The sequence below is a fragment of the Nyctereutes procyonoides genome, unplaced genomic scaffold (assembly GCF_905146905.1).
Source record: "Nyctereutes procyonoides isolate TBG_1078 unplaced genomic scaffold, NYPRO_anot_genome, whole genome shotgun sequence".
Lineage (NCBI taxonomy): Eukaryota > Metazoa > Chordata > Mammalia > Carnivora > Canidae > Nyctereutes > Nyctereutes procyonoides.
This window is the reverse complement of record NW_026575052.1, coordinates 16,611,384-16,638,956: the sequence shown is the minus strand read 5'-3', so window position 1 is coordinate 16,638,956 and position 27,573 is coordinate 16,611,384. Positions and strand designations below refer to the sequence as shown.

The following is a 27,573-nucleotide window of genomic DNA, read 5'->3' as shown; positions in this document are numbered from 1 at the left end:
TTCTGGGGTGTCACTAAGAAGGGAAATGAATGAAATAGTCCCCACAAAATTTCTGACCAGAAACCACTTATTTCCAAACTAATTTACTTCTCAGAGTCCAAAACTTTGTGAGCCCTGGCCCAGAAATTTCCCCTGGTCCTGATGGAGATCCAAGCTTCTTAAGCCTCAAACTCAAATTCAAAGTACTGTGGGTCGAAGTAGTGGATGCGGACATAACCATCTTCACCGCCGCTGCTATAGCTGGAGAGGGAGAGAGAGCCAGGGACCAGTCAGGTGTCCCCTCTGGGGGGGGGGCTGGCCCCACTGGAGGGGGAAGGGAGAGGGAGGGCAGGGCACGGGAAAGGGCCAGAGGCCAGATCTGGGCTGAGATCAGTTTCCTGCACGAAGCCCTCCTTACCTCTTGCCATCCGGATGGAAGGCAACGCTGTTGATGGGTCCGAAGTGACCCTTGACTCTTCCAAACTCTTCTTCAAAGGCCAAGTGGAAAAACCTGGAAGGGGATGGTGGGAAGGGACAAGTCACTCTCCATCTCCTCTCAAAACACAATGGACGTACCACTCCCCAAAGGGAAAGAAGAAAGTGGGGAAATGGGGATGAGGGGGAATAAATGTGAACAAAATAAGAGGAGGCAAAGACTGGACCCAAGTGTCTGCCTGCATACCCAGCTAACATTTCCTTACTGGGCAACAAGTAGTAACTCATGCATTTGATCTGCACAATTTTATAAGGTAAGTATATTATCGTTGTCTCCATTTACAGTGGAGGAAACCAGGCACAGATAAATAGGAGGAAGGGTCCAGGACCTCAGAGTGAGCCCAAGGTCATGTTCATAACTGCTACATTATACACGTGTCCCAGGAAGGCCCAAAATCTGGGTGTACCGCCTAGCAGGCAAGGAAATAAGGGAAGTCTCCACAAGTATGGTTTGTGTCCATCATGAAAGACACTCTGTGGGGTTTCAATGTGGAAGAGCCCCCTCCCTCTTTACCTGGCTTCAAACTTGCCAATCCTGGTGGAGGTGGTGGTTACATCCATGGCTTCCTGACCACCACCCAGCACCACCTGAAGGGAAAAAGAAACTCTAGACAGCCCAAAAGGGCAGCCAAGTCCATCTTCCGTGTTTCACCCCTAGCCCCCACATCAGACTGAGAGGATGCTAAGGGCAGGACCCAAACAGCTACTTCAGCCACCTCCTACCCTGCCCCCTGGGGCTTTCCAAGAATTCAGCCTTCTTATTGCTCTGGGAATCTCCTCTCTGCCTGACACTATTTCCCAAAGAGTTCCTATCTCAATTGCTTGGTGAACACTTAGATCTTGGAAGTATTCTGAGGCTGCAGCAGGAAGCCTGGGTGGGGTTCCCTTACATGGTCATAGTTGGGAGAGAGGGCAGCTGAGTTGACTGGACGTTCTGTCCGGAAAGTCTTCTGATGTTCAAGAGTTGTGGAGTCAAAGAGCTAGAAAGAGAAGATGGGGGGGAGGGGAATCTATAAAAGGAGTTTCCTTGAGGGAAAGTTGGTCAAGTTGAAAGTTTTGTAGGGGAGTAGGAGCAGCCCCACCAGACTCCTTGCCCAGGCTCACCTTAGCTGTGTTGTCCTTGGAAGCAGTGACAAACATGGTCATGTCCCTGGATAACTGGATATCATTGATCTGCCGGGAGTGCTCCTTAACATTCACCAGTACTTCTCCAGACTGGGGAAAGCAGAAGAGTGAGGCTCTGGGTGGCCTGAACTCCACCAGCACCACTGTTCCACCAGGGTTGTTCTATACTGCTCCCTGTCTGGGCTGGGCCGGTGGGGGGGGGGGAGGCCTGGGTCGGGTGGTCCTAAGTATCCCCTGAACCAACATTCACCTCCGCCACTGCCCCCAAGCCCACATCCTAAACCTCACCCATGCATACACATTTCATAAACACAGCTAGTTCATCTAGGAAAACACATGCTCATGGTGACAAATCTACGGACCTATTAATGAATCAGCACATTGCAATGGTAGAGACATCCTTCATTCACTCCTTCTTTTAACAAATAAGTCACTGAACTGTGTGAATAGTCACATTTGCCAAATATTGTGCTACATAATGAATGAAGTCAGCTGACTTCATCCTCACAACCATCCTACGAAGTGGGTATTTTAAAGGACATTTTCTTTTTCTTTTTCCTTTTTTAGGATTTTATTTATTTATTTGACAGAGAGAGCACAAGCAGAGGGAGCGGCAGGCAAAGGGAGAAACAGGCTCCTTGCTCGGCTGCTGGGTTCAATCCCAGGACCTTCGGATCATGACCTGAGCTGAAGGCAGAGGCTTAACTGACTGAGCCACCCAGGCTCACCCCTTAAAGGACATTTTCAAAGGAAGAAAGTAAGGTTCATAGGGATGATATGACTCGCTGGAGGTCCTGCCACATGTAAGATGTAGAGAGCCTGTGCTCACCCCCTTCCCAGCTAGTTTGGAGCCACAATCCACCAGTACTGCTGCATGTCTAACTTTTTTTTAGATCTTTCAAAGGGCCGTTTCATCTCCTTACTTCCCTTCCCATTCAGCAACCTGCTAGCCTGTAGAGTACAAAGGGCAGAGCTTTAGAGTCTGCCCTCAGAAGCACCTCTCTCTGCCTCAATTTCTCTATCTAGAAAACAAGATTACTAAAAGTACACCACCCGGGTCACCAGAGGGATACTGAGACTGTCTTATTTGACTTTGTTGTGACAGGAACCTGGCCTATGTTCTGCAGACATTGGTCAGATGATTAAAAGGCCTTGTGAGCACTGTGCCTCACACAGAGTGGGCCCTCAGAGAACTTTCCTTTCCTTTCCTGAATTACTTTTATTGTTGTTTTTAAGTAAGCTCTGTGCCCATTGTGGGGCTTGAACTTAAAACCCCTGAAATCAAGAGTCGCATGCTCTATTGAGTAAGCCAGCCAAGTGTCCCTTTCCTGAAAAAAAAAAAATTTTTTTTTAAAGATTTTATTTATTCAGGAGATACAAGAGAGGCAGAGAGAGAGGTAGTGACAGGAGAAGCAGGCTCCATGCAAGGAGCCTGATGTGGGACTCGGTCCTGGGACTCTGGGATCACGCCCCGAGCCAAAGGCAGACGCTCAACCACTGAGCCACCCAGGAGTCCCCCTTGAATTATTTTTATCTATTGTGTGAGAAGGATGTATTTTTGCTTTCCTCCATCAGTGAGGACACATGGTAGAGTCAGATCCAGCTCCTGTATTTTGGGGAACAAGCACGAGTCTTGCAGTCAGGCCTATCTAACAACACAGAACAGCTTCACTATTTGCTGGCAACAAGCTTTATGTATGCCTTTGACCTTGGTTCCCATTACCTGCCTGTGGGTAGGTCTGGGGCCTGGTGGACTATAGTCAGTGTTTGCTGAACGACTAAACTTTATCATAGTACATGCCAGCATTGTCCAGGAACCCAGGTACCCAAGAGAAATCCAGGGCAGCCCAGGCTTGACCCTTTCCTTACTCCCCATCTCATCAAGTCACTCCTAAATATCTCTTGACTCTGTCAGGTGCTCCACATCCCGAAAGCTATGGCCTCATTCAGGTCCATTCTCTGAACTGAGCCTGCAAAAGCCTTATAAAGAGAAAATCTGATCACCAATAACCATTTAAAGATTCCCCACTGGGACACCTGGACGGCTCAGGCAGTTAAGCATCTGCCTTTGGCTCAGATCATGATTTCAGGGTCCTGGGTTCAAGCCCCATGTTGGGCTCCCTGTTCCGTGGGGAGTCCGCTTCCCCCTCCCTCTGCTCCTCCCCACCCTGCTTGTATTCTCTCTCTGCCTCTCAAACAAACAAACAAACAAACAAACAAATAATAACCTTAAAAAGAGAGAGAGAGAGAGAGAGATTCCCTACTGCCTACAGAAAAATCAGTTCCTTACCTCCTGACACTCAAAAAAAAAAAAAAAAAATCTAGTTGCTATCCACTTTCTCCAATGCCATGTCCCAAAAACCCCAGACCCTTCCCTGAACAATCCCCTAATTCCCTTAATTCCGCTTTTGTGTGTACTGTTTTTCCCACCTGTGGAATGGCCTTCCCTTCTTGCTTAAAGCTCCATTTATTCTTCACGGGTTAACGTATGTGCCACCTTCTCTATGACAGAGGGCACTTAATGTAATTGGCTGAGACCTCTATGTTGGCACAACTTCCAACCTGACTCATGCTAGCTGTTTGCCAGTCTGTCTCCCTGGGGGCAGGGCCCACGTCTGATTCAGGTCTTTTTCCTTAGAGCCCAACACAAGGCCTGGCACTCAGTGGTGGCAGGAAAATGCTTATTTATGATCACTATTAACATATCCAGAGTAGGGGCACCTAGGTGGCCCAGTGTCTGAGCCTCTGCTTTTGCCTCAGGTTGTGATCCCAGGGCCCTGGGATCAAGTCCCACACTGGGCTCCCTGCAGGCAGCCTGTTTCTCCCTCTGCTTATGTCTCTGCTGATCTGTGTCTTTCATGAATAAATAAATAAAATCTTAAAACAAAAAACAACCCATATATCCAGAGTATTCTGTGACAAGTTTTTAAAATGCCTTATGTCATTTGATCCTCGGAACATTTTGCATATATATACAGGCTCAGTGAAGTAATTTGGCCAAGTTCACATAACCAAAAAGTAGTAAAATCTGTATTTGAACCCAATCTTTGCTCTTCACTACTGTGCTATCCTGACTCTTGAAGGGAATCATTCTGGTGGGCTTGGGTTCCACCCACTTCCTCACCTTGGCACTATACTGGTTGAGCTCCCCGCCTTCATGACCCGCGATGATGCACTCCCCCAGGGGTCCCCAAACAGCACTGGTGATCTTGGAGTCGTTGCAAGGGATCTTCATGTAGGGCTCATTGTTGTCTGTGTGGGGTAGAAGATGTCAGGCCTTGGGCTCTGGAGCCACACCCTTCACCCTGGTCCTAATGCCCTAGTGCTGGCTCACCAATTTGGCTTGGATCCCGCAGGTCAAAGAAGCTCACAAAGCACTGGTAGCCCATCTGTTTGTCTGTGGAGAACATGATGATGTTGCCCCCAAAATCAAAGCCACACGTCCGGACAGCTGAATTGGTCTTGAGTAGGGCCAGCTGCTTCCCTGGAGACAAGCAGAGTTTGGGCTACCCCTTGCCTAATGCCATCAAGGGGAGGACACTCTCCATACGCCTATCCTCCTGTCTACTATTTCTCCTGCTCTAGTGACCAAAACCCACCCCTACTTCCTCCTCACTGCTAGGCTTTGGCTCAAGATTTTTAACTTGCTCCCCACCATCTCTCCCCAGACATCCTGTTCCTATGGCACTGCTCATAGTGAATTGCAATACATATGTCTGCTCAGAATGCACTCCTCTAGAACAAGGATCTGCTCTAATTTCTCTGCATGTCCCCAGAACCCAGCAGAGAGGGGAACCTTGTCGGGACCCCTCTCACTTCTGAGAGCTTCCTCTGTATCTCCGTATCTCTGCTTAATAAACTTCTATCACTTTGCTAAAAAAAAAAAAAAAAAAAAAAAAAAAGGAACCCAGCAGAGACCTGGCATAGAATTGGGTGCCCAGTAAATATTTACTAAACGGAGCAGCTTAATAGGCTCCCATGTATTTGGTCTGTCTTCCAATACTCCCCACTGCTACCTGAGTTTGCTAAAATGAAACATACTCTCCACTGCTCAGGCACCTTCACGGCACCTCCACGCTCAGGGACCTTCACGGCACGACCTTCAAGCTCCTGAGCCTGGAGCCTATTCTGCCCTAGTCCGCCTCATCTTCTCTCCTATTTCTTACTCCCCAAGAGGCAGAAGCTCCCATCAGATCAAATGACTTGGACAGGACACCTGCCATGTTTTCATTCCAGTATGTGCCAAAGTGATGACCTCTTTTTCATCCGTAAAGCCCCAGCTCGTATGACATTCACCTTGGGAAACCTTGCCGGCTCCCCTCCCCATTCCAGGCAGTCAGTTGCCCCCTCACCCCTCTGGCCTTCCACAGTGCTTTGTGCTTTCTCTAATACGGCTTATATCTTACTGTAGTGCTTCTTTTCTTGTCTTCTTTTCCTTAGAACAGGAGCCATCTCTGGATTATCTGTTTCCCCAAAACCTGTTCACCTCAACAGATACACTGTAGGTCGTCACTGTCTGATGGAAAAGTAAATGATTCAGGCTTACCTGTTTCACAGTCCCAGAGACGACAGCTATTATCAGCTGAGCCGGTAAGGACATGTTTGGTATCCCCTGAAGAAGGTGTTAAAGAAACATGATCGAGTTCACCTGAGCCCCTGTCCTCTTGGAAAACCAACGGAATCACCTCCCTCTTCAGCCCTAGACAGCCTTTCTTCCTCTCTTACCTCAGAACTTTCTAACCTTCTCATATAGAACTTGAACTTGTCCTGAATATTCCCCCAACCAGTGAAAAGACCAGGGATTAGGAGGGAGATATCATTCCCTAGACCCACAATAGCACCCCAAACTCCCAACTCCACATGGGCAACCTCTCCATCGCTGGCAGACCCTGGGATCCCACACTCAGAGCAGACAAGGATACAGTCAGCGTCTACACACCACACAGCTCCACTATGGCCCATGTAAGTGCCCAGCCTCTCACCATTCACGGAGTACCACACATTGACAATCTGGAGGAGTCAATGACAGTGTGACACATAGTAAACATCCCAGGCAGAGCAATGGTCTCCTACTTAGAGGTTCCCCAGGAACCACAGCAACCTCTAACCAGGCCAGATTCTCCCCTTTCCTGCTCATCTCTTGGGAAACAGTAGGCTGCTGGTAAAAAAACAAAAACAAAAACAAACAAACAAAAAAAAAAAACCAATTCCTGGATTCTCCTCCTTCCTTCAGGTAAGTGGCAGGGGAGTCAGGAGGCCTGTAAAAACATCTCCATTGGGGATCCCCGGGTGGCTCAGTGGTTTAACGCCTGCCTTCAGCCCAGGGTGTGATCCTGGAGACCCGGGATCAAGTCCCACAATCAGGCTCCCTGCATGGAGCCTGCTTCTCCCTCTGCCTGTGTCTCTGTCTCTCTGTGTCTCTCATGAATAAACAAATAAAATAAAAAATCTTAAAACAAAACAAACAAAATCTCCAGGCCATTATTCCGGTCTTTCCTGAAACTCTCAAATACAGTGCTTCTCTCTTCTGAGCATATTGTCTTGTCTGTAAAATGGCCACAACAATAATGCCTTCTTCAAAGAGTAGCTGTGAGGCTTCAATAAAAATAATGTCTAAGGAATTTAAAATACAGTAACAATTCTCCAGTAACATACACGAGGTATTTACTGTGCTAAACTCCTTCCCCAAATAGCCTCATTTAACCCTGAAGACAACTCTCACAAGGGAAGAATTATTAGTACCCATAATTCATAAAAAAAAAAAAAAGGGAAACCAAGTTTATCAAGGTTAAATGACACGCTCCAAGTCACACTGCTACTGGATGCAGGGGTCAGGATTCAAATCAGGTCTGCTGGCCTCTGAACTCCCACTTTTGGCCACTTCACAGTTAACACATCTTCCATATGGAGGTGCCTCAAAGGGCATTGCTGTGAGGGGCTGTTTGCACTCAGTGAAAGACACCCACAAGGACCTACTGAAATGAGACCCGGGACAGCTCCAGGAAGTCCTCTGTTGTCCCTCACCGCCCAAGGAGCAGCTTTCCCCTTCTAGGGGTGGCCTGCTCCCCTCCCCTGGAAGAATAGTCTGACTCTGGTCTCTTGCTTTTTTTTCCTCCTGGCCACTCCCTCCTCCTACCAACTACTGCGTTCTATCCCGGAATAATGTCTCGCCCACCTACTCCAGGGATGGCCTCTCCCTACTTCTCAGAATGGGGAGCTCTTTGGCTCCCCTCTCACGGCAAAAACGGCCTGTCCACCCCTCACCGCGGCCGAAAGAAGTCTCCCCCTCTCGACGCCCCCCACGCTCGCAGGGTCCCGCCGGGCCGCCGGCGCTCACAGGGTCCTTGGCCACCGTGAAGAGGAGGTCTCCCTCGCGGTTGTACTTAATCTGCGTAATGGATCGTTCATGGCCCTGCAGCAGGATCGGCTTCTGTGGGGACAGGACAGGAGTGTCAGCGCCCCGGACCGGCCCCTGCCCCAGTCCCAGACCCCCAGACTAGCACCTCAACTCAGAACTCACCATCCTGGCGTTGACGCGAGAGAAGCGGCAACGTGAGTAGGACCGGAAGAGGCTTTGGCGCCACTTCCGGATTATGGGTCTCCGCCCCTTCGCCCCCGGAAGTGGGCCAGAGCGGCGTTGCCATGGCGGCGTCCCTTGGTGGGTAGGCGGTCCCACCCCTTTCGGGGCTTCCCAGACCCTACCCGGGGTTCCTCTGCCGCTTCACCTCCCCTCCCTGAACTTGACCTCCGCCCGATCCCCAATCTCCGGGCCGCCGGATCCATCCACCCGCCTCCCGGGGCCTTTCCTACCCACCAGTCGCACCCGGGGCGTCGGAGAGCGAGGGAGGGATGTGGGGGTGGCTGACGGGGGAAAAGAGGCCCGAGAAGGGCTGGGCCCGGCGGGTGGCCCTTTGTCGGGGATGAGGGTCACTCGCATCTCCCTCCAGGGCAGGTGCTGGCTCTGGTGCTGGTGGCCGCCCTGTGGGGTGGCACACAGCCGCTGCTGAAGCGGGCCTCCGCCCGCCTGCAGCAGGTCCATGAGCGGACGTGGGCCCGGCAGTTGCTGCAGGAGATGAAGACCCTCTTCTTGAATACTGAGGTGTGTCTCTGAATGGCCCCTTTCTCGTGCATAGCTGATCCAAGTCTGGAGCAGAATCTGGCTCTCCACCAGCTTAGTCGCTAGGTCCTCCTTGAGCCTCAGTTTCATCATCTGTAAAATGGAAATGATAGTGGTAACCATCTTATGAGGGCAGTTGTGAGGATTCAACGAGGTGAGGCACATAGAGCACTTAACATTGGGTCTAGGACATAATTAGGGTTCAATCTATGGTTGAGATGACTAGTATTTTATTATGGTAATCTGTCAAACAGACCTCACTGAGGGAGGACTTGGGGCTCAAATGGACCCTGGGGAGGGAGGATAGGGAAGGTTATCCTCTGATAACCCCTATCCAGAGAACTACCTCTGACTCCAGTGCTGCCAGTCTAGGCTAGTGGGAAAGACAAGACATAGACACAACCACGGCATAGAGCTAAGGCCTATGAGAGAGGTACAGATTAAGTGCTTCATGAGTTCACAGGAGGGAGGCTGGAGTAGGGGCCTCCGGGAATGCTTCTTGGAGGGAGTGACATTGGCATTCAGGGACTTGCATGGGCTGAGGGAGAAGCCTTCAAAGCAAAAGCACGGAGTTCAGTCAGTAACTTGTTAGTAACTTGTTGGAAGGGTCCTTTTCAGAAGGCTAACCACTCTCTGGACCCTTATAGCTATCCCTTCCTCCAAGGAAGGACATATTTAGAAGCTCAAAGAAGGCAGGGCTGCTCAATCAAGCATCACAGTGACTGCAGATTTCTTCTGTTTCCAGTATTTGATGCCCTTTTTCCTCAACCAGTGTGGCTCCCTTCTCTACTACCTCACCTTGGCATCGACAGGTGGGTCTCTGACTTAGAACTGCTATGCTCGGTGGTGGGGGCTACCCGGAAGAGTCACTTGGGGAGGGCACCTGAAACACCTTGCTTCCGTGAGTGAGGCAGAGCCTATCATCTCTGGTTCCCTCTTTGCACCCTCTTTTCTGAGCAGCTGGGGCACAGTGGGCTGATTAGGAGTATGCTGCCGGGCACTTGGGTTAGTTTGAAGCCTGTCAGTCTTGTGCAGCAGCAGAGGAAGAGAGAAGGTTCATTTTGCTATGCCAGTGGCTGGCCGTGACACTCTTGCTTCTACTGTGTTGCTACCTGGCTGACCTTGAGCAAGTCTCTTATTTGAGCATTGGTTTTATATGATGGTCTTTGTAGCATTGAGAGGATTAAATTCAGTGTATGGGAAGCATCTAGCGGAATACCTGGTGAACACTGTAGGAGCTCAATAAATACATATTTCCTTTCTCCTACTGATTGTTGACTGTCTTCTACTGCATTAGATTCTATACTAGTTTTACCCATTTTACAGCCATACCTCAGAGATATTGCAAGTTTGGTTCCAGATTACTAAATACAACAAATGTTGCAGAGCAGAGCAAATGAATTTTTTGGTTTCCCAGTGCATAAAAGTTATGTTTAGGGGCACCCAGCTGGCTCATTCAGTGGAGCATGTGGCTACTGATCTCAGGATTGTAAGTTTGGGTGTAGTGTTTACCTAAAAATAAAATTAAAAATAAAAAAGCAAACAGAGGCACCTGGGTGGCATAGTCGGTTAAGCATCTCACCCTTGGTTTCGGCTCAGGTTGTGATCTCATGGTTGTCAGATCGAGCCCTGCATTAGTTTGAGGGGTGCCTGGCTGGCTCAGTCAGTAGACCGTGTGACTCTTGATCTCAGGGTCATGAGTTCAAGCTTCATTTTGGATGTGGAGATTGCTTAAATAAAACTTGAAAAAAATAAAGTTTGAAAAAAAAAGTAAAGAAAAGAAAGTTTGAAAGCTTGTGGCACACACATCCTGCTGCCCAAGAATGCTGAACCCTTTTCCTATACTATGGTTAGCCCTTTACCAAGTTTTGAGCAAATGGCAATCTTAGGGTCCTGTTTTGTCATCACCTGCCCTACCTCTATTCTTTAGCATCTGCCCGTGTAATAATCAGCAGCAACGGTCACTAGATCAAGGATGTGTATATTCAGCCAGGGGCTAGACACGTTACCCTGTTTCATCTTACACCAGCCCTGTGGTATGGAGATGCTGTCCCCTTGCTATCACTATTGTAGGGCCCAGTGAACAAGGACCTAACCAAGATTGCACAGAGAAACCTGGGTCGGTCTCACTCCACCACCCTTGCTCTTCCACTGCTCCCTGCCGCTCCCCTTTCCTATCTACTGTTGCAGAGTAGTCTTTAGCAGTCATGGAATTCCTGGGAAGGTGCGTAAGCCCAGGGAAGCAGCAGCTCTGAGTAGGTAGGAGTTGTGGTCATTTTCTTGGATGGGGAATGCCAACCATGGTGGGGACTCTTGGGAGGAGAAGCAGATAAACCAGGAATGCTTGGAAAGGAATGAGCTAAGGGGCCAATGTGAGCAGTCAGCCTGGCAGTTATAAGTCTTATAATCAAGTAAGTCAGTTTCTGATGTATCGTTCTCTCTCTCTCTCTCTCTCTCTCCTCTCTCTCTCTCTGTGTGTGTAGTAAGAACACAATGTGAAATCTGTCTTCTTTTTTTTTTTTTTAAGATTTTATTTATTTCTCATGAGAGACACAGCGAGAAGGCAGAGACATAGGCAGAGGGAGAAGCAGGCTCCTCGTAGGGAGCCCCATGTGGGACTTGATCCCGGAACTCCAGGATTACGCCCTGAGCTGAAGGCAGATGTTCAACCGCTGAGCCCCCCACACATCCTGAGATCTGTTTTCTTAAAAAGTTTTCTTTTTTTTTTTTTTAAGTAAGTTTTATGCCCAGCGTGGGGCCTGAACTCATAACCCTGTGGTCAAGAGTCACATGCTCTTGACCATGCTCAGCCAGGTGCCCGCCTGTCTTAAAAGGTTTTAAGTGTACAAAACTTATATGTAACACATTTTATTTAAGATTTTATTTATTTATTCATGAGAGACACACACAGAGAGAGATAGAGACACAGGCAGAGAGAGAAGCAGGCTCCATGCAGGGAGCCCGATGTGGGATTCAATCCGGGGACTGCAGGATCATGTCCTGGGTCGAAGGCAGACACTTAACTTCTGAGCCACCCAGATGTTCCTATGTAACACATTTTAAGGTAACAATATTGACTGGTTTAGCCTTTCAAGTTTGTTTATTGGGTGTCAGTCCCTTGGAACTTCAAAATTAGGGGACAGATGCTGGACCGTTGTGTCCTCTACCCAAGGCCCAGCCCTGTGGGGCCCATCCTGAACAGGTACCTGAGTCTCTGCTTCTTTTTTTTTTTTCTTCAAGATTTTATTTATTCATGAGACATGCAGAGAGAAGGCAGAGACAGGCAGAGAGAGAAGCAGGCTCCTCACAGGGAGCCTGATGTGGGACTCGATCCCGGGACTCCAGGATCACGCCCTGAGCAGAAGGCAGATGCTCAACCACTGAGCCACCCAGTTATCCTTGGCTCCCGGCTTCTGACATTTATTTCTGTCCTTTAACTCCATAAGGCCTGAGCCTGAGCTGAAACCATCAGGTATGCTTCACTTGCTGTTTGGTTTGTCCATATCCATTCAGTTCAGTCAGGATACAGGCTTTGGCATCAGGTCAACCGGGGTTTAAGTCCTCAACTTGCCTCAGTGTCTGTGTCTTCTTTGAGCTTTTGTTTCCCTTATCTCTGTGAAGTGATAATGCTCATCTCGCAGTGCTATGAAGATTGAAGGAGAGGCGTACACAGAGCACTTAGCACACAGTGGGCACTTAATAAAGGGGGACTGTGCCGTTGCACTCATCCTACTGTGTCCTTTTGGTGTTGGGGCCTGTCTCCACATCCTTGAGATCTCAGGAGCTCTTCCTTATCAGCAAACCAGGGTGTTCCCAGATCACCTTATAGTTCAGGTCTTTGTGCTGGAGTTGAGGGAGCACTGAATTTAGACTCAGGAAACCTGGGTTGAATCCTGAGCTGTGCTGTGATTTCATCTGGAAAATGAGATTTCCCCCCTCCCCTGCCGCCTTTTTTTTTCTTTTCTTTTTTAACTGGCTGTCTTGATAAAATGTGTTTTGTGCCTAGAAAGACAGTTTTTGGCAACTCAGAGATTTTTTTTTCATTCCAACTACTCAGATCTGACCCTAGCTGTGCCCATCAGTAACTCTCTGGCCATTGTCTTCACACTGATTGTTGGGAAGGTCCTTGGAGAAGATATTGGTGGAAAAGGTAAGTCAGGCCACTGCAAGTGCAGGAAGCTGCTACTTGGGCCTTGCCACCCTGCTTAGTGCTTTCCCAAAGCCAGCTCCCATCCCTCCCCTTGCCTCTGCAGCTCTCCTGCTTCCTTACAGCCATCAGAGTTTCCTTCTTCCAGGTATTCTGGGGAAAGCCCTTCTGCCCTGATCCCTCAGCCCTGCACCAGCTCCTCCTAGCATAGCTGGAATCAGCCCCTCAATTTCTGCCCGTTCTCCCAGGAGCACTCACAGGCATGGTGCTCACCGTGACAGGAATTGCACTCTGCGTCACAAGCTCCGTGAGCAAGACCCAGGGGCAACTATCTGCCCTGTGAGTGGGCCGATGCCACCCTCCAGCCCTTCTACCTCCAGGAACTCCCTGAGCTGTGAGGTGCAGCCAGTGAGCAGATGGACCTAGCACTTCCCCCTCTGAGCCTCAACACCCTCATCTCTTAGGGTGCATTAGCTACCTCATGGTGGCTCACACAGGAGAACTGCAGTTCAACTGCTAGGATTTAGCATGAGAGACTTCATACCTCCCCAGCAACCTTTCTGCCCCAGCAGCTCTCTTTGTGCTGTCATATCGGGCCCCCAGGCCAGCCACTGTCATCATGGCCTGATCTAGACTGTCACAGAAGCAGGGGCCATGGACGGCATGGAGATGGCCAGCTGCAGCCTGAGCCAGAAATGCAAACAGAAGGTCTCTAGGGCTGTCAGAGGCCTTGGCTGGCTGAGGTGAGGACCTGAGGGGAAGAAGGTACACCAGAATGGCAGGTGTAGAGATGAACAGTCTAGGAGCCTTGCCTGTTCCACTTGTGAGATGGGTGGAAATCCTCACCTGCCTGCCCCTATCAAATAGACAGCCTGGGGTCCCACCACCAGGTCACTTCAGTCAAGTGGCACGGTGCTGGGAGAGTAGTAGCCTCAAATAAATCTGCACTAAACAGATGGAGGACAGTAAGTATTCTTTTATTGCGACAGACCTGCTCCCAAGTTTATAGCTTCTCCCCCAAGCTTGGTTGGCTCCTCCTGTCTCTGGCCAGAGAACCCCATAGGAACATGGCTTCCAAGGGTAGGGCTGTTCTACTCAGAAGGAAAAGAAGACTGGGCTGTAGGTTTAGGAGCAGAAGAGTGGGGCAGGGCTGAGGGGGCTACAGAGTATCCTGTGAGCCCAGAGGAGGCTGTGGGTCCTCTGGAACAGGCTGCTGGAGAGGAGGATGAAAGGTGGCTGCTGAGTGGCCACTCCAGTTCCTCACTGGCGCTGCCGAATCCCAAGACAGGCTGAGATTGCTGCCTCAGCCCCAGGCTGCTTTTCTGGGCACAGGGCCTCATCCACCATCTGCGCTGCCCTCTGGAGGAGGCGGAAGGCCATACGGAAGGAACATTAGCATCCCTTGTCGCCTCCTGCCCTCAGCTGAAGTTTCTGACCCCAGGAAAGGAAGAGAATTTATACATTTGGATCTGCCCTCTCATTTAACAAGGTAGAAGGTCAGGCTTGCAGAGTTAGATCTGCTCACAGTCCTAACGGGGAACTCTCCAGGGACCCAGGGCTGCCATTCCAGCTCAGAACTCCTGAACCAACATATTGCTTCCAGCTCCTGCTTACCTGATCCAAGGGGTCCTCTATGCAGGTGTCTTGGTCATCTGCCACTTCCTGGGCCCCTGCTGTCTCCTTCCTTGGGTGGGGAGCCTCATACACTCCCTTTACTTCTGATGAAAGAGGCAGTGTTGGCTGATGCCTAGGCCAAGGAGCCATCAGCTCTTCCCTTGCCCTTCTGTCCCAGCCCCTTCCCCTCCCCTGAGCCTTGCTCCATGTTCCCCACTATCTTGGAGGCTGGCAGGATAGCTCTGAGGCAGGGTTTTGGCCCCCATTCCTTCCAAATTCCACCCCTGAAGTTTCAGTGCTTTGAGTTTCCCTGTGCTTCTTTTCCTATTGCCAGGTCCCTGTGGAGATGCCAGGGGCCACGTATGTGGGGCAGCAGGAAGGATGTGTGCGGAGGTCCAGGCCAGCTCTATACCCGGGCATCCATGCCCTTACAGACCCCTCCCACAACAGTGGGGAACATTCTCTGTCACTGGTAGAGGGCGGCTGAGAAGGGCCCAGGGTCCCCTCACCTGATGGAAGTGAAAATGAGGGTATGGGGAGCCTGCTTCTTCGCTGAATGGCCTGCTGGGGTCTGGCATAAAAAGGCCCGATTTGGCTTGGCTCCTTTGAAGAGGGCTGTGGTACCTGTGCCCTGTGGCCATGGGCCTGTAGAGGCAATATGGGGCTTGGACTCTGGGTACTGGCTCTTCTTGCCTTCACTCCTGGCAGGCCAAGCTTGAATGCTGCTGGTGCCTGTGGGAAGTTGGGAGAGAAGCCATCCATCTTCATAGCCTGCATCCCCTCCTGTCTCCCTCTTCCCATCAAGCTGCCTTTTCCAGGGACAGCAGCTAGGGCCTGGCACTCAGGCCCCGTGAAGGCCCAGTGAAGCCAGTGAAGAGGCCCAGTGAAGCCAGGCCATGTCCCCCAAACCCCTACCACAAAGTGCTCAGTGGCTCATCTCTTGAGAGGGCTCAGGTCTGGGATCAGCTGGGGAGCTGATAAGCTCCTCTGGACCCTACTATGCCAGATATGCCAGTTCTCTCTCCCAGCATCCAGCCTGGCAGGAAGGCATTAGGTCCAGCAACTCAAAGTCTAAGGGTCCTCGTTAGAGCCTAGCTGAGTCGTCTTTTACCCCAGCTTCTGGTCTGGCCCTCACCATTCAGTAATCGTGTCGCCCTGAACAACTGACTTCACTCCTGTGACTTGGGTGTTTCCTCTGGCAAATGGGAATGGTAACCTCTGTTCCACAAGAAGATGCGATAAGAGCCTGAGCTGGAGGAGAGGTTAGCCAGTCACCCCCTTTCTTTCCTTTCCTGCCTCCCATGGCCTCCCCCGTCACCTACCCGCTGCTTGAGGAGCCTAGACTTTGGGTCTGGGGGGTGCCTGCAACAAAAAAAAGGTTTATAGTAGGCAGAGCAGGACATGGGATCGGGGTGGCTTCCTCTGCCCTACTCTGCTGCCCCACCAACTCACACATACGTACCAGCAGCCCCTGGGCAGTGAGGGTTAGGCACCAGCAGCTCCAGATAGGGGAGGGCCTTGAACTCCTCGTCTCCGACAGCCACATAATAATGGCCATTCACTAGAGCCTCTCTTGCTGACAGTGGGAGCCCCTTCAAGGTGCAGAGTCTGGGAGAGAGGTAAGTGAGTAAAGGCCCGTGAACAAGACGCCTCTTCATATTTGGCAGACTATGATGGCATGGGTTTGGCTATTCCAAGGTATCCTTTGGCTGCTGGCCCTCTGGGCACCTGGCCCAGTCACCCAGGCTCTGCCCTGCCTCCAGGTGCTCAGCTGGAGGGGCCTCTCCCTGTGGCATAGAAGGAATCCCATTTGGGGAAATGTGCTTTCCTTTTGCCTTGTCGCCCTCATGGGCAGCCGGAATCAGTAGGGAGGCTCCCTCTAGGGACTTGTGGACCTCCCCAGACCCGCACTCCGCACTCACTTGCACACAGCCCCGGCCTGCAGTTTGGCCTTCTCAGTCAGGAGCTTCAACACGGTTTCCCAGTCCTCGCTGGCAGCCTGGGACAGTTTCAGGCTAAATGGGGGACTTAACAGGTCCCCATTCCTGAACACACTGGGACAAAGCAGTCTGGTAAGAAGAGTCCCTAGAACCCCCTGTGTGAGAGGAAGAAGGGTAGCATGGGGCAGAAGATCATCTAAGAGCCAGTGCATGGGTCCATTTTCACCCATTAGGCACGTTGGGACTTTTTATTTTATTTTGTAAAGATTTTATTTATTCATGAGAGACAGAGGGAGAAGTAGGCTTCCTTCAGGGAGCCCAATGCGGGACTTGATCCCAGACCCCAGGATCACACCCTGAGCCAAAGGCAGATGCTCAACCGCTGAGCCACCCAGGTGTCTCACACTGGGAATTTTTATATCCCTGCTGGTGACCTGGGGCCTCCTGGAACAAACCCACGGCCGTTTTCTTGGTCTTTACTGAAACAGAATCTCTGTTCCTGCTCTCTGATGCTGGTACTCACTGGATATAGCAGGGGGAGCCTGCAGGTGGTTGCGATCCAAGGGTCCTGTCACGTGGGTAGTGAGTCACAGGAGGACCCTGAAACCCAAGTCACGCCCTCAAATCAGGACAGAATTGAAGCCTTTGGTTGGAGGGGTCAGTCCAAGGGGCGCAAGGAGGGACGGGATAGATTACATCTTTCGCCAAAGGGCCCTTCCATCTCCCTGGAGTCACATTCCAACCATCCCCTTGCCTCCATGTGTTTTACAGCTTCCTCTTTGCTTTGGGGACCACAATCTGGAGATAAAGTAAAAGGCTGGGAAAGGATCAAGGGAAAGTTTTGAAATCCTGCACCCCAGGAAGGGCAGCAACTGGCTCCAGAGTGGGTGTGCAGAGTGCCCCCTGAGGAACTGGCAGGTCCTGTTATTTCCAGGGCCCCTGACTTCCAAGACAGAATTGGGGGCAACCCCACGAAGGGTTAGAGGACGACTCCCAGTACTCACTGGTAATCTGCTGCCCTTTCCACCTGAATCCTTCTTTCCGGGGGGTAAATAGCTGAAAGGACAGATGGGTCACAGGTCATCTTGGGGAGCCTGGGGGCTCAGCTTACCAGGTATCCATTCCTACTGGGATAGTCTCAAAACATCTTTCCAGAAACAGATGTGGCCCTTGAACCTGCCTTAGGGCCCTGTGTCAGGCTGAGCATCCAGACTGGGGTCTCAGACACCAACCATTAAGATTAAAGGTCAAGAGAAACTAGTTCCTTAAGCATCATACTGTATCTCAGAAATATTCTCACTCACAAGTGTATCTCATTTTCCGTGAGACAGAGAAAGTTAAGTGACTCACCTAAAGTACACGGAAGTAAGTGCCAGAGCCCAGATTCTAAGTCAGCCTGGCTTCCCACCCCTTGCTCCTTATGCCACCCTAAGCAACCTCAGGTGACTGCTGAGGAGCACCTGGAAACCAGATAGGAGTTGGAAGCTCAGGTACTCAAAATTATTCTCCCATCTTGGAAGGCATGGCCCCACCTACAGAGGGGATGACCCCAGCCAGCGGAGAGCACAGGTTGCCTAATCACAGCAGGGAGGAAACGATGGATGGATTTAGCGGTGGGCGATGGTGGTGGTAGAGGATCCAATCAAGAAGAGCCTTTGTTTTTTTTTTTTTTTAAGTACCTGTTTGATTTTTTTTTTAATTTTTATTTATTTATGATAGTCACACACAGAGAGAGAGAGAGAGGCAGAGACACAGGCAGAGGGAGAAGCAGGCTCCATGCACCGGGAGCCCGACGTGGGATTCGATCCTGGGTCTCCAGGATTGCGCCCTGGGCCAAAGGCAGGCGCCAAACCGCTGCGCCACCCAGGGATCCCAAGAAGAGCCTTTGGATGGGCAGCCCTGGTGGCGCAGCGGTTTGGCGCCGCCTGCAGCCTGGGGTGTGATTCTGGAGACCCGGGATCAAGTCCCACATCGGGCTCCCTGCATGGAGCCTGCTTCTCCCTCTCCCTGTGTCTCTGCCTCTCTCTCTCTCTCTCTGTGTGTGTGTCTATGAATAAATAATAATAAAAAAAATGAAGAGCCTTTGGAAAAAGGGGCTCACCTTGCAGAGAATGTTCTCCTAGCAGCCCAGTCCTGACTGTGATGGGCATAAATACCAGGGTCAGATATTCCCTAGAGCTGCGGCTCTGCTGTTTGTAATTTGTAGGCTCTTAGGCAGGATATTTAACCTGTCTTGATTTTCCCTGCTACAGAACAGGGATAAGACCACCCCCTGCATAGGGCTGCTGTATTCCAGAAGAGAACATATGAGGTGCCTGCACATACAAGTACTAAATACAAATACTACTGCTCTTGCAGTTCCCTCCCTCCCAAGGCTCTAACCAGCCCCAGCCCACTCACTGCAGCTTGCGGAATCTCTCGAAGCCAGCAGCCACATACTGCCCTCCATTCTGCAGGTCGGCCAGGTCAGTGACACGGTGGCCGTGACAAGGCGTATAGAGGGCCCGCACAGCCACTGGGGCCTGCACAATCGATGTCACCTCCTGGAGGAAGGTCTCCAGGGTGGGAAAGCGGCGTTGACTCACCACCAGCTGGTGGCCTGGAGAGTAGGGGTCCCCATTCCGGTATATCACCACCCTCTTGGCTGCTGGATTGCCACCACCAGCCATAGTGTGTCCTCTGCCATAGACGCAGATCTGTTGCCAGGCAACCAGGCAGGCCGGGAGTAGTGCCAATCATAAGTAGAGTCCTGCCCCCTCACCAAAGAAGGCAGGGAGAGACTGCAGGAGCATGTGTCTCCATTCTGGGTCTCAGCCAGTCAGCCCTTGGTGGGGCCTCTCGAGAGTTGGGTGGGTCTGATGACTATATTGGAAGGAAGACTCTGGGGCTTAGTGAGAGGCAGTGCTGAGATAACACTGAAACACAGATGTTCCAATACTGGATAGAGGGAAGAATTCTGAGGCGCCCTGCCACTCCGAAGGCCAAGGGCTGAGCTCAAAGGAAGATCAGCTTTGGGGGCTGTTCCCAAGGATGGCCAGTCAGCCCCTGGACTGTGGCTCCCAGCCAGCCCTGGGAAGATGCCCCATGCCAGCAGGTAGGGAACAGGAAGGCCCAATGTCGATCCTGAACAGAGACAGATGATGAATGTAACCAGGTGTAGAATCCATGAAAAACCTTTATTCTCTATCAAGCTCCCCACTTTACTTACCCCGGATAACTCCCTGTCCCAAAATTTGGATTAAGCTACAGACAGAGGATGGAAGAGAGTCTCTTCCTTTCCTCTCCCTATGCTGGTGCCAGCTCCTTGCTCCAGCTTCTCTTGGTCCCATTAGCCACCAATGGCCAAGGGCAGAAGGTAGAGCTGGTAGCAGGGAGCAAGAATGAAGCCCTGCCTCCCTCATCACCCTCTCATAGCACCCCCCTTTGGAAGCGGGTCTTCCCCCTGGCTCCCCAGGGAGGGCCTTCCTTTCCCATGTGGAGTGTCCCTGTTGAAGACAGTTTCTCAGGCGGCCTTGATTGCCATGGTACAGTCCTCTGGTTTTTCCCTTCCTCGTGGCTAGGTTCATTGGAGGTTCTGTCTCTGGAGCTTTTGTCACTAGGGAACTGGCCCTTAGGTGGTTTAGTCTTCCAGAGATCCTGGCCACCATACTCTGCCAAGGTCTCATCCCAGATGCCAAAGTCCTCTGAGAGGTCCAACTTCCGTGGCCTAGCACTTTGGCGATTGGCCTCTCTGTGTTCCGGCCCTCTGGGAGACTTGTCCTCAATATCTGGGTCTTCACAGAGTGTGGGCACCCAGGTCCTGGCCTTTTCGGAATAGGAGCCCCTGGGTTTGAGGCCTTTGGGGGTGTGGTCATCCAGGGCAGTCATCCACTGCGGGCAGGTCCGTCCAAAGGTCTGTTCTCCACAGTCTAGCTCTTTGGCGAACCTGTTCTCTAAGGCCTGGTTATCTGATAGTGTGGGAAGCTGTGGCCCAGCTCTTCTGTAGCATGGGTCACTGTACTTGTTCCCAGCAGTGGTTTTGTCTGTAGTGGCCAGTCTTTCCAGGGACTTGTGGCGTTGTGCTTTGAGCCTCCAACAGTCACCCACATAGTCTGGCTCTCTAGTGGTCCTGTCTTTGTAGGACTGGTTTTTTGGTGGCGGGCTTCTTTGTGACCCAGCCCTCTCACAGGTCTGTGTCCTGCCATCTGGGCACAAGCTGGGCTTGTCTCTGGGCCGGCTCACCTCTGGGCCAGATGTCAGTGTTTGTTTGAGAATCAGGTACTGTTGGGGAAGAGCACAGACACTGTACCAGGCAGGGCTGCTTAAGCACAGAGCAGGAGGCTTTTCTCTAAGCCCCACCCCTGGCCCTAAACATGCAGGAAGGGCTTGAAGGTAGTGCCTACCTCCTTACGGCTACTGATAGCCTGTTGCAGCCACAGCAGTTCCATGGCCAAGTGGTTGTGGTGGTACTGGAGCTCCCGGAGCTCTGTGGGGCTGTAGGGCAGTCCTGGACCTGCAGCTTCTGTGAAGGAGGGAAGAAAAGAGGGAGAAGGCTTTTAGGGGTACACACTGGGCACTGGCTACTCTCCCCCTCCCTACCCATGAGTGCCATTAACTAGGCATGGGGAAAGAGGAGAGGGATGCACCTTATTGAGCACAAGACTTTCACTTTTCAGATGGGGAAGCTGAGGCCGAGAGCAGGTCAGGGGCTTGCCCTGAGTCCAGGCAGAGAGGTACCTGGGTTTTCCATACTTGGCGTATCTCTGATCTCCTCTTGGCTGACATTCCTGGCTTTCCTGCTGTGCTCATCCTGAAACCAGGGGCTGTCACTTCTGCAAAGAAGACTTCCTGAGTCTGCCGAGCTCTTTCCTGACCTCTTCAGCATCACCTCCCCCAAGACAACATCTCTCTCAGGTTCTTTACTTGAGAAGCGGCTCCAAAGTTCCTGCTGTGGATCTGGTGCCCTCCTTTGGGGTTTCCGGGTCCGATGGGATTTTGCCTTCTAAGAAATTAGAAGTATGGGAACCTCACAGCTAAACCATCCAAAAACATCTGGGTGCCAAGATTTAGCATGCAAAGTGGTAAGGATTAAGGACTGTAATGTGAAGAGTGGAGTCGCTTCCCCTGAGAAAAGCTCGTCAACAGGAAGGGGTGGATGCTACCATTTCTCTGCATTCCCTGCCCAGGTCCCTCCTTCCCCCCCTTTCTTCCACTGGGGTGTTTAGTACCTCAGGGATAAATTGGGGCCTGGGAATCCAGCCCTCTGTCCACTGAAGCGTGCCCAGATCACCCTCGATTTCTCGTACAATAGCCTCATACTCAGCCCGAAGACTCTGGAAGTGGCGTCGGACCAAGAAGCCCCGGACGCAGGCCTGGCGTGGAGAATAAGGGGAAAGAAAATGCTTATCACTGCAGAAGTGGGAACATGTGAGGGATTCTCCTGGAGAGGTCATCCCAGGGACTGTAAGAGGGGATCTGGCCACGGGGAAAGGGTAGGTGGTTCCGTGCGTCAGGACAGGCGTTCAAGGGAGGATGCCGGACTGGATCCCCCTCTTGAATTTGAGGCCCTTCCCCCTACTTCCTGGATCCCGCAGGAGCGTACGGGGGGAGTGGCGGGGCGGGGGGGTCCGTGGGTCCCAGCATTCTTCAGGTGGGGGGTGAGCCGGTGATTCTAGAGGGGGGCACGAGGGAGGGTGACTGAGCGTGGTAGCCGCATCTCGTCCGAACCGCCCAGTCCGAGATCCCGCGGTGGGAATCGTGCGCCCCCGGCCCGCTCCGCACCTGCAGCGCCGAGACGCTCCACACCAACCGCTCCCGCTCCATCCCGGCGCCCACGGACCGGCCGCTGGCCGGGCGCCTACGAGTTGCGTCACGAGTCCGCGCCGCGCGCAGGCTCCGCCCCCGCCTCCATGGCAACCTTGTTCCTCCCGCAGTGATGCCCGGCGTCCGGCCGCCGGCTCACCCCTCGCGCTCGCAGACCCCGCGCTGGGAATCCAGCCCCCGAGCTGGCGCGTCCGAGCCACCGTGTGTGGCGCCCGGTGCCTCCGCGGGGTCGGGGCCGGGGGCTTCCCCGGGTGACGGCGCAGGGAAGGCAGGAAGCACACGGAGCCGGTGTCTGTCTGGTTTAATTCCATCCAGTGCCCCCCTCCCCCATAGCACCTGGGGGGCCGCGAAACACCCGATCGAATCAGTAAAAAGTCACAGTTTGAACGGAGTGAGAGGTCCGACTTGGGGCCGACGCTACGCGGCGGACTGCTCCTCAGGCTCGGCGTTCTCCGCCAGGTGCAGCTTCTGGCTGTGCCTGTCAAGGATTGTGACGCTCTGGGCCTCAGTCTGTCCTGCCCCGCCCGCCCGCCCTTCCCCAACTGCACTAGGGCGGGGGCGGGGGCTCGGGTGATCCGTGGTCCAGGTTGCAGTCCACACCTGCCCCCCTTGCTAGGTGGCTTATCCCTTCTCTCTTGGTCTAGATCTTGCAGGTACGTGCACCTGCACTATTTCTGGCTTAAGACTAGATGGGGATCTCCCACCGAAATCAGTGAAAACAATTGTCCAATGTTGAAAGAGTAGGAAGACATCCGACAAGCTTTGCCATGGATTGGTGTCAGCTAAACTACTTGCAAAGATTTTCTTTCTTTTAAAGATTTTATCTTGGGGGCGCCTGGGTGGCTCTGTCAGTTAAGGGTCACACTCTTGGTTTTTGGCTCAGGTCAAGATCTCAGGGTTGTGAGATGGAGCCCTGCAGGGGGCTCTTGCCTGGGCATGGAGCCTGTGTAAGATTCTCTCCCTCTCCCTCGGCTCACCCCATCTCCCTCTCTTAAAAGAAAAAAAAATTATCTTTTTCACTAGTGTAACTAGAAGTTTTATTTTTGAGTAATGCCTACATCCAACATGGGGCTCGAATTCACAACCCCAGAGACTGGGAATCCCGTGCTCCATCAACTGAGCCAGCCAGGAGCCTCACTTGCAAAGATCTTCGTAAGTACATAACTCACATTCCCTGCAACTACCTTCCTCCTGCTATTTGGGTGAAATCTGTGTGTGGGGCAGTTTGTGGCTAATTCTTCAGTTCCACAGAAAGGGGAGAGAGGTTGGTTATATTGTAAATACTCCTAGAGGGTGGTGGGAAGAAGGGAACTCATCTCAGCTGTGGGAGGTGTAGACACACATACACACAGAAGGATTGCCCAGAAAGGATACATAGAATTACTAAGATCTTCCAGCTGTCAACAGAGAGAAAAGGAGGATTCTGTCAGGAGAGGCACCAGGCCAAACCTCAGATGCTCTGGGAGCCATCTTGTGGGGGTTGAGGCTCCATGCACTCCCAGCTTTTCACCCAGGGGCCAGGACTAGCCTTAGGTTTACCTCCCCCACCCCCAGTGTCCCGGGGAAGAGCAGCACCCAGCCCTGACTCACATTGCTAAGCAGCTGGTCCAGGTTGCGGTCAGCCATCGTCTTCTTCTGTTCCTCAGGCAGCCCCTCAGTGACCCCGTCCTCTTCCTCTTCCTCCTCCTCCTCCTCCCCACACACGTCCAGGCTGAAGTGCAACCGGGCCAGCTTCTCCTGCATCTCCCGCACGTGCTCCAGCTGCTCAAAGGAGCATTCCTTCCCTGGACAGCACCTGTCTGAGCTCTGGGAGCAGCTTGGGACCCGGGCCCCAGCCACCTCCCAGAGACCAGGCCCTTCACCCCCACCGCCACATACCCTCTTGGCCCAGCCCCTGGGACTCACCAAAGGCCTGCAGCCGGCCTGAGTGAAAGTCATTGAGCAAGTTCAACAGTCCCCCCTCCATCTCATAGACGTCGGTCACCTCGGTCAGAAAGGAGTGCTGCAGGGGGGTGCCTGCAGAGCCGCCCCCACTTCCAGCCAGCACTGGGCGGCATTTCTCCTTGCCTACCCTGGTTGGGGTGGGTATGACCATGGTCACAGGGTGGGAGTGGCCAGGTACCCAAAGGGTTTTTTTATGCCCTTTATGCACTAATTCATCTTCCTCTCTACTCCAGAACAGAAAGGGATGTTTGTTCTTGTGGCCCTGCCCTGAGCACCAGATTGGGATGGGAAGGGAGCAGGTGAGGAGGGATAGGGAGAAGAGGTCAAAAGAAGTTTTTGTTTTCAGATGACCCTCATGGCCAGAACCAGGCCTGGAAGGGGGCTTTTGGATTCCTATCTGAGCCCGCCTTCATTCTTCACCTGACCCGGAGTATCACTTGCCCTCACTTGGGGACATTTACTCCTTATTGCCACGACAGCCATCTTATCTCTCCCCAAAATGTCTTTCTGCTCCTCTTCTACTTCAAAACTGTTTTGAATTTTCCATCACCCCAGGCTAACACTGAATGACCCTTCTCAGCCTGCCCACCCTTCTCTCCTGTTGCATTCCCTACAGTCTTTTTTCCAGCTCTGAGCTTCTGTGACACCCCACTGTCACCATCCCCAGACATCTGTCTCAGGCTAGTAGTGTGCAAAGCCAGAGGGAGGCATGATAATGGGAGAAAGAACACCTCGTGTTTAGTGGAAAACACACATGGATAGGTTGAAGGGTAGGATGCAAATTCCTAATCATTAAGAAAAATTTAGCAGAAAATTCAAATCGTACGTACACCTGAGTATCCTGTTACCATCTCCTGCTCCATGATTCTCTGGGGCCACAAACCACCTGTGGTTCTGGGAACCTTCTGGGCAATAGTTTTCTTCCATGTCAGGCAGGTCCTTTGGCTTTGACATTGTCTCTCCCGTGTGCCCTATAGCCTCTCATTTTCTGGCAGCATCGCCTCGCTCCCTTCTCTAAGGTGCACAGTCACCCATTTAGCTTTACCCTACGCCTGAGGGCAGAGATTGGGGCGCCTGAGGGCAGAGATTGGGGCGGAGGCATCTCTGAGTTCTCAGGGGCCAGTAGGGCAGCCCCAGGGAAGGCATCAACTGTTGCTTAGTAACTAGGCTAAGGCTGTCTACATTCCTTCCCACAGGGCTCAGCCCAGAGTTGGGGTCCCTCCCTCCTCGCCTTGCTTTCCTTCTGTACCCACCTCTTGAACTTGGCCCGCTGTTTGGGGGATGGCAGATGAGGGAGTCCCAGGGCCAAGGAGCCGCTGTGGCTGGTGGGCACAGGGACCCTTCGTAGTGTGCCCGGGGCCTGGGCTGGCTGGGTCAGGCAGGGCTTGGGGCTCCTTTTCTTCTTCTTGTCCTCCATTGGATGCCAGTTAGGCCTCAGGTCCCACTGAGACAGTGAGAGGCAAAGTCATCACTTCATCCCGCAAGCCCTGAGAGCTGCAAAGCATGGGCCCTGGACCTTCTGATTGTCCCCTCAAACTGTCAGGGCCTTGGTCCCCTCCTCTGTCCAGTATGGGCAGGGCCAGAGGCCAGTGCCTTCCTGCTGGGGTCTTGGATGTGTATTGAAGGGCCTGCCAGGACCCAGCGTAGGCCCCCCGCCTGCCCTCCAGCCCCAGCCTGAAAACCTGGCCCGCGCCTAGGAGGGGTGGGGCGGGCACCATTCTCCCGCTGCTGCTGCTGGGATTTCCTGCCCAGAAGCTGAGGGGCGGAGCTGGCACGGGGAGCGGAGGGGGAGGCGGGGAGGCAGGGAGGCCGACTAGGAGTGCCTTCGCCGGGCCCTCCTCCATTCAGCCAGCGGTCCGGGCAGACGCCGACAAGCCCCTCGGCCCGTCAGTAAGGGGGGTGGCCAAGTACGGGGTGGGGGCACCTGGGGAGACCTGGGTGTCGGGCAGTAGCCACCAGAAGACGGGGACGGGGCTCCCCGCGGGCTCCCCGACTTGGCCGCTGGCATCCGTCCCCTGCCGCCCGCGCCCGGCCGCAAGGCTCCGGCGGCTCCCAGTCCTCCGGGCCGGCGCGCCGCCGCTTCCCTCTCCGCAGCCCGAGGGCGGCTCCGCTTCCGCGGCAGCCGGGGCGGCCGGGCGGGCGGCGGGGGGCGGGCGCACTCGGCCTCCGACAAGGGCCGTCGCGGCCGGCGCTGCTCAGCCCCCAGCCCAGCTCCACCCTGCGCCTCAGGCCGCTGAGGTCCTCCGGGGGAGGCCGGGCTCTCCCAAGCGGCTCGCCCCGGGCCGCCGCCACCAAGCCGGGGGCTGCACTCTGGGATGGTGGCGCCACCGGGGGCATAAGCATCGGAATTGGCCCCCGGCTGGCTGGCCCCGAGGGGGTGTGGTGGAGGGGAGACAGGAGCACGTCCTGCGTCTCGCGTTGCAGCAGCTTGGCCCAAATAAGGACTCGATAGACGAATTGGGGCAGGAACCGCTGCTCCCCAGGAAGGCTGGGGCCACCTGGGATCTATTTCCCACGCTCAGTCTTCAAAGCCGTGTGCCGCCAAATGGATCGCTCAGCTGGGGAGCCAGGATCCAAAACGGAGCATCAGACCTGCGACGTCCTGCACCCTCCCACACCCTGGACGGGGGCAACTGACCTGGAGGTGTGGGGTCTGCACGGAGGCTTCCGAGCGGTTCCCTCCGCCCTTGCTGCTCCCCTCTTAGGGAAGGGAGCCGTGGAAGTGGAGCTGGCAGGAGGCAATTTGCATTTAAAGCGAAAGTGACCTCCTTTAGTGCTTGGGATGCATAAGATGGGAGGAGCCTACGGCCGTTCCTAGGCTCTCCCCCTCACTTGACTTCACCTCCCCACCTGAACTAAGGTGACAAATGTTGGTTGTGTGATGGCAATCCAAAAACTCACTTTCCCATCGGTTTGGAGAGAAACTACAGTCCCTTACAAAATGGTGGTGGCTTTGTCAGAAGGCCAGGGTGGGGGGATAGGGAGGAGGGAAATGTACATAAGCAGGAAAATAGATAAAAGCACAAAGGATATATATACACACACAAGCCTATTAGCAGCAGCAGCGCGGCTGGAAGGAACTGCAAGAGAAGACAACCACCTATCAGGTCTAAGTCGCTTGTTCAGCACTTTACATACGCTTAATCTTCATAACGATCCCGTAGGAATACTGTCACCATCCCATTTGCTGAAAGGCAACTAGTCTTTTTTTTTTTTTTTTTAAGATTTTATTTATTCATGAGAGACACAGAGAGAGGCAAAGACATAGGCAGAGGGAGAAGCAGGCTCTCTGTGGGTAGCCCGATGCAGGACTCAACCCCAGGACCTGAGCCAAAGGCAGATGTTCAACAGCTGAGCCACCCAGGCGCCCCCAACTATGGTTACTCCTCCTCATTGAGAAGCAGTGGGGG

General features: G+C 52.9%; 5 protein-coding genes across 10 annotated transcripts; 1 reads left to right on the top strand and 4 right to left on the bottom strand.

Moving 5' to 3' along the window:
• Window positions 1-10: 10 nt before the first annotated feature.
• On the bottom strand, window positions 11-8,183 carry EIF3I (eukaryotic translation initiation factor 3 subunit I). Its single transcript, XM_055331584.1, has 11 exons — window positions 8,120-8,183; window positions 7,937-8,029; window positions 6,522-6,609; window positions 6,146-6,211; window positions 4,934-5,083; window positions 4,724-4,851; window positions 1,579-1,689; window positions 1,365-1,454; window positions 989-1,062; window positions 398-490; window positions 11-240 (listed from the first exon to the last, which is right to left on the bottom strand). The coding sequence occupies exons 1-11, from the start codon at window positions 8,120-8,122 to the stop codon at window positions 159-161; spliced, it is 978 nt and encodes a 325-aa protein (XP_055187559.1). The 5' UTR covers window positions 8,123-8,183; the 3' UTR covers window positions 11-158.
• Window positions 8,181-13,817, top strand: TMEM234 (transmembrane protein 234). 2 transcript variants are annotated; one of them, XM_055331588.1, is made up of 5 exons: window positions 8,181-8,257; window positions 8,547-8,698; window positions 9,462-9,528; window positions 12,774-12,866; window positions 13,112-13,817. In XM_055331588.1, exons 1-5 carry the CDS (start codon window positions 8,242-8,244, stop codon window positions 13,204-13,206), a joined length of 423 nt encoding a protein of 140 aa, XP_055187563.1. In that variant the 5' UTR covers window positions 8,181-8,241; the 3' UTR covers window positions 13,207-13,817. The 2 variants fall into 2 exon arrangements, with proteins under 2 accessions (XP_055187563.1, XP_055187564.1); XM_055331589.1 differs by having other exon boundaries at window positions 8,195-8,257; window positions 13,012-13,817.
• Window positions 13,818-13,923: 106 nt separating this feature from the next.
• DCDC2B (doublecortin domain containing 2B) lies at window positions 13,924-19,162 on the bottom strand. Its single transcript, XM_055331590.1, is given in 10 exon segments — window positions 13,924-14,222; window positions 14,478-14,581; window positions 14,987-15,122; window positions 15,800-15,839; window positions 15,940-15,964; window positions 15,967-16,085; window positions 16,400-16,531; window positions 16,941-17,017; window positions 17,422-17,473; window positions 18,818-19,162. Coding segments are annotated over 10 exon segments (1,053 nt in total). The 5' UTR covers window positions 19,087-19,162; the 3' UTR covers window positions 13,924-14,123.
• A 148-nt stretch (window positions 19,163-19,310) lies between these two features.
• Window positions 19,311-22,530, bottom strand: IQCC (IQ motif containing C). 3 transcript variants are annotated; one of them, XM_055331580.1, is made up of 5 exons: window positions 22,178-22,530; window positions 21,625-21,768; window positions 21,134-21,228; window positions 20,800-20,918; window positions 19,311-20,677 (listed from the first exon to the last, which is right to left on the bottom strand). In XM_055331580.1, the coding sequence occupies exons 1-5, from the start codon at window positions 22,528-22,530 to the stop codon at window positions 19,826-19,828; spliced, it is 1,563 nt and encodes a 520-aa protein (XP_055187555.1). In that variant the 3' UTR covers window positions 19,311-19,825. The 3 variants fall into 3 exon arrangements, with proteins under 3 accessions (XP_055187555.1, XP_055187556.1, XP_055187557.1); XM_055331582.1 differs by having other exon boundaries at window positions 19,579-20,677; window positions 21,134-21,398; window positions 22,178-22,334; XM_055331581.1 differs by lacking the exon at window positions 22,178-22,530 and having other exon boundaries at window positions 19,576-20,677; window positions 21,134-21,398; window positions 21,625-21,982.
• On the bottom strand, window positions 22,506-26,890 carry CCDC28B (coiled-coil domain containing 28B). 3 transcript variants are annotated; one of them, XM_055331585.1, is made up of 6 exons: window positions 26,802-26,890; window positions 25,417-25,607; window positions 24,125-24,291; window positions 23,810-24,003; window positions 23,594-23,616; window positions 22,506-22,691 (listed from the first exon to the last, which is right to left on the bottom strand). In XM_055331585.1, exons 2-6 carry the CDS (start codon window positions 25,578-25,580, stop codon window positions 22,637-22,639), a joined length of 603 nt encoding a protein of 200 aa, XP_055187560.1. In that variant the 5' UTR covers window positions 25,581-25,607; window positions 26,802-26,890; the 3' UTR covers window positions 22,506-22,636. The 3 variants fall into 3 exon arrangements, with proteins under 3 accessions (XP_055187560.1, XP_055187562.1, XP_055187561.1); XM_055331587.1 differs by lacking the exon at window positions 23,594-23,616 and having other exon boundaries at window positions 22,506-22,697; XM_055331586.1 differs by lacking the exon at window positions 26,802-26,890 and having other exon boundaries at window positions 25,417-25,868.
• Between the last annotated feature and the right edge of the window lie 683 nt (window positions 26,891-27,573).

What these genes read in the sequence shown, in the direction of transcription:
- TMEM234 (XM_055331588.1), top strand. An exon ending in CCTCACCTTGGCATCGACAG is followed by an intron (nt 9,529 to 12,773) that starts GTGGGTCTCTGA and finishes CCAACTACTCAG; the next exon opens with ATCTGACCCTAGCTGTGCCC. An exon ending in AGAAGATATTGGTGGAAAAG is followed by an intron (nt 12,867 to 13,111) that starts GTAAGTCAGGCC and finishes CCGTTCTCCCAG; the next exon opens with GAGCACTCACAGGCATGGTG.
- CCDC28B (XM_055331585.1), bottom strand. Translation starts at nt 25,580, where the DNA reads ATGGAGGACAAGAAGAAGAAAAGGAGCCCCAAGCCCTGCCTGACCCAG. An exon ending in AGGCCGGCTGCAGGCCTTTG is followed by an intron (nt 24,004 to 24,124) that starts GTGAGTCCCAGG and finishes GGTGCTGTCCAG; the next exon opens with GGAAGGAATGCTCCTTTGAG. An exon ending in GAAGATCTTAGTAATTCTAT is followed by an intron (nt 22,692 to 23,593) that starts GTATCCTTTCTG and finishes TGACAGGCACAG; the next exon opens with CCAGAAGCTGCACCTGGCGG.
- EIF3I (XM_055331584.1), bottom strand. An exon ending in TCAACCAGTATAGTGCCAAG is followed by an intron (nt 1,690 to 4,723) that starts GTGAGGAAGTGG and finishes TGCTTTCCCCAG; the next exon opens with TCTGGAGAAGTACTGGTGAA. An exon ending in TTCCATCCGGATGGCAAGAG is followed by an intron (nt 241 to 397) that starts GTAAGGAGGGCT and finishes CTCCCTCTCCAG; the next exon opens with CTATAGCAGCGGCGGTGAAG.
- IQCC (XM_055331580.1), bottom strand. Translation starts at nt 22,530, where the DNA reads ATGGAATTAAACCAGACAGACACCGGCTCCGTGTGCTTCCTGCCTTCC. An exon ending in GGCCCCAATTTATCCCTGAG is followed by an intron (nt 21,229 to 21,624) that starts GTACTAAACACC and finishes TCTTCTTTGCAG; the next exon opens with AAGTGACAGCCCCTGGTTTC. An exon ending in CTATCAGTAGCCGTAAGGAG is followed by an intron (nt 20,678 to 20,799) that starts GTAGGCACTACC and finishes CTTCCCCAACAG; the next exon opens with TACCTGATTCTCAAACAAAC.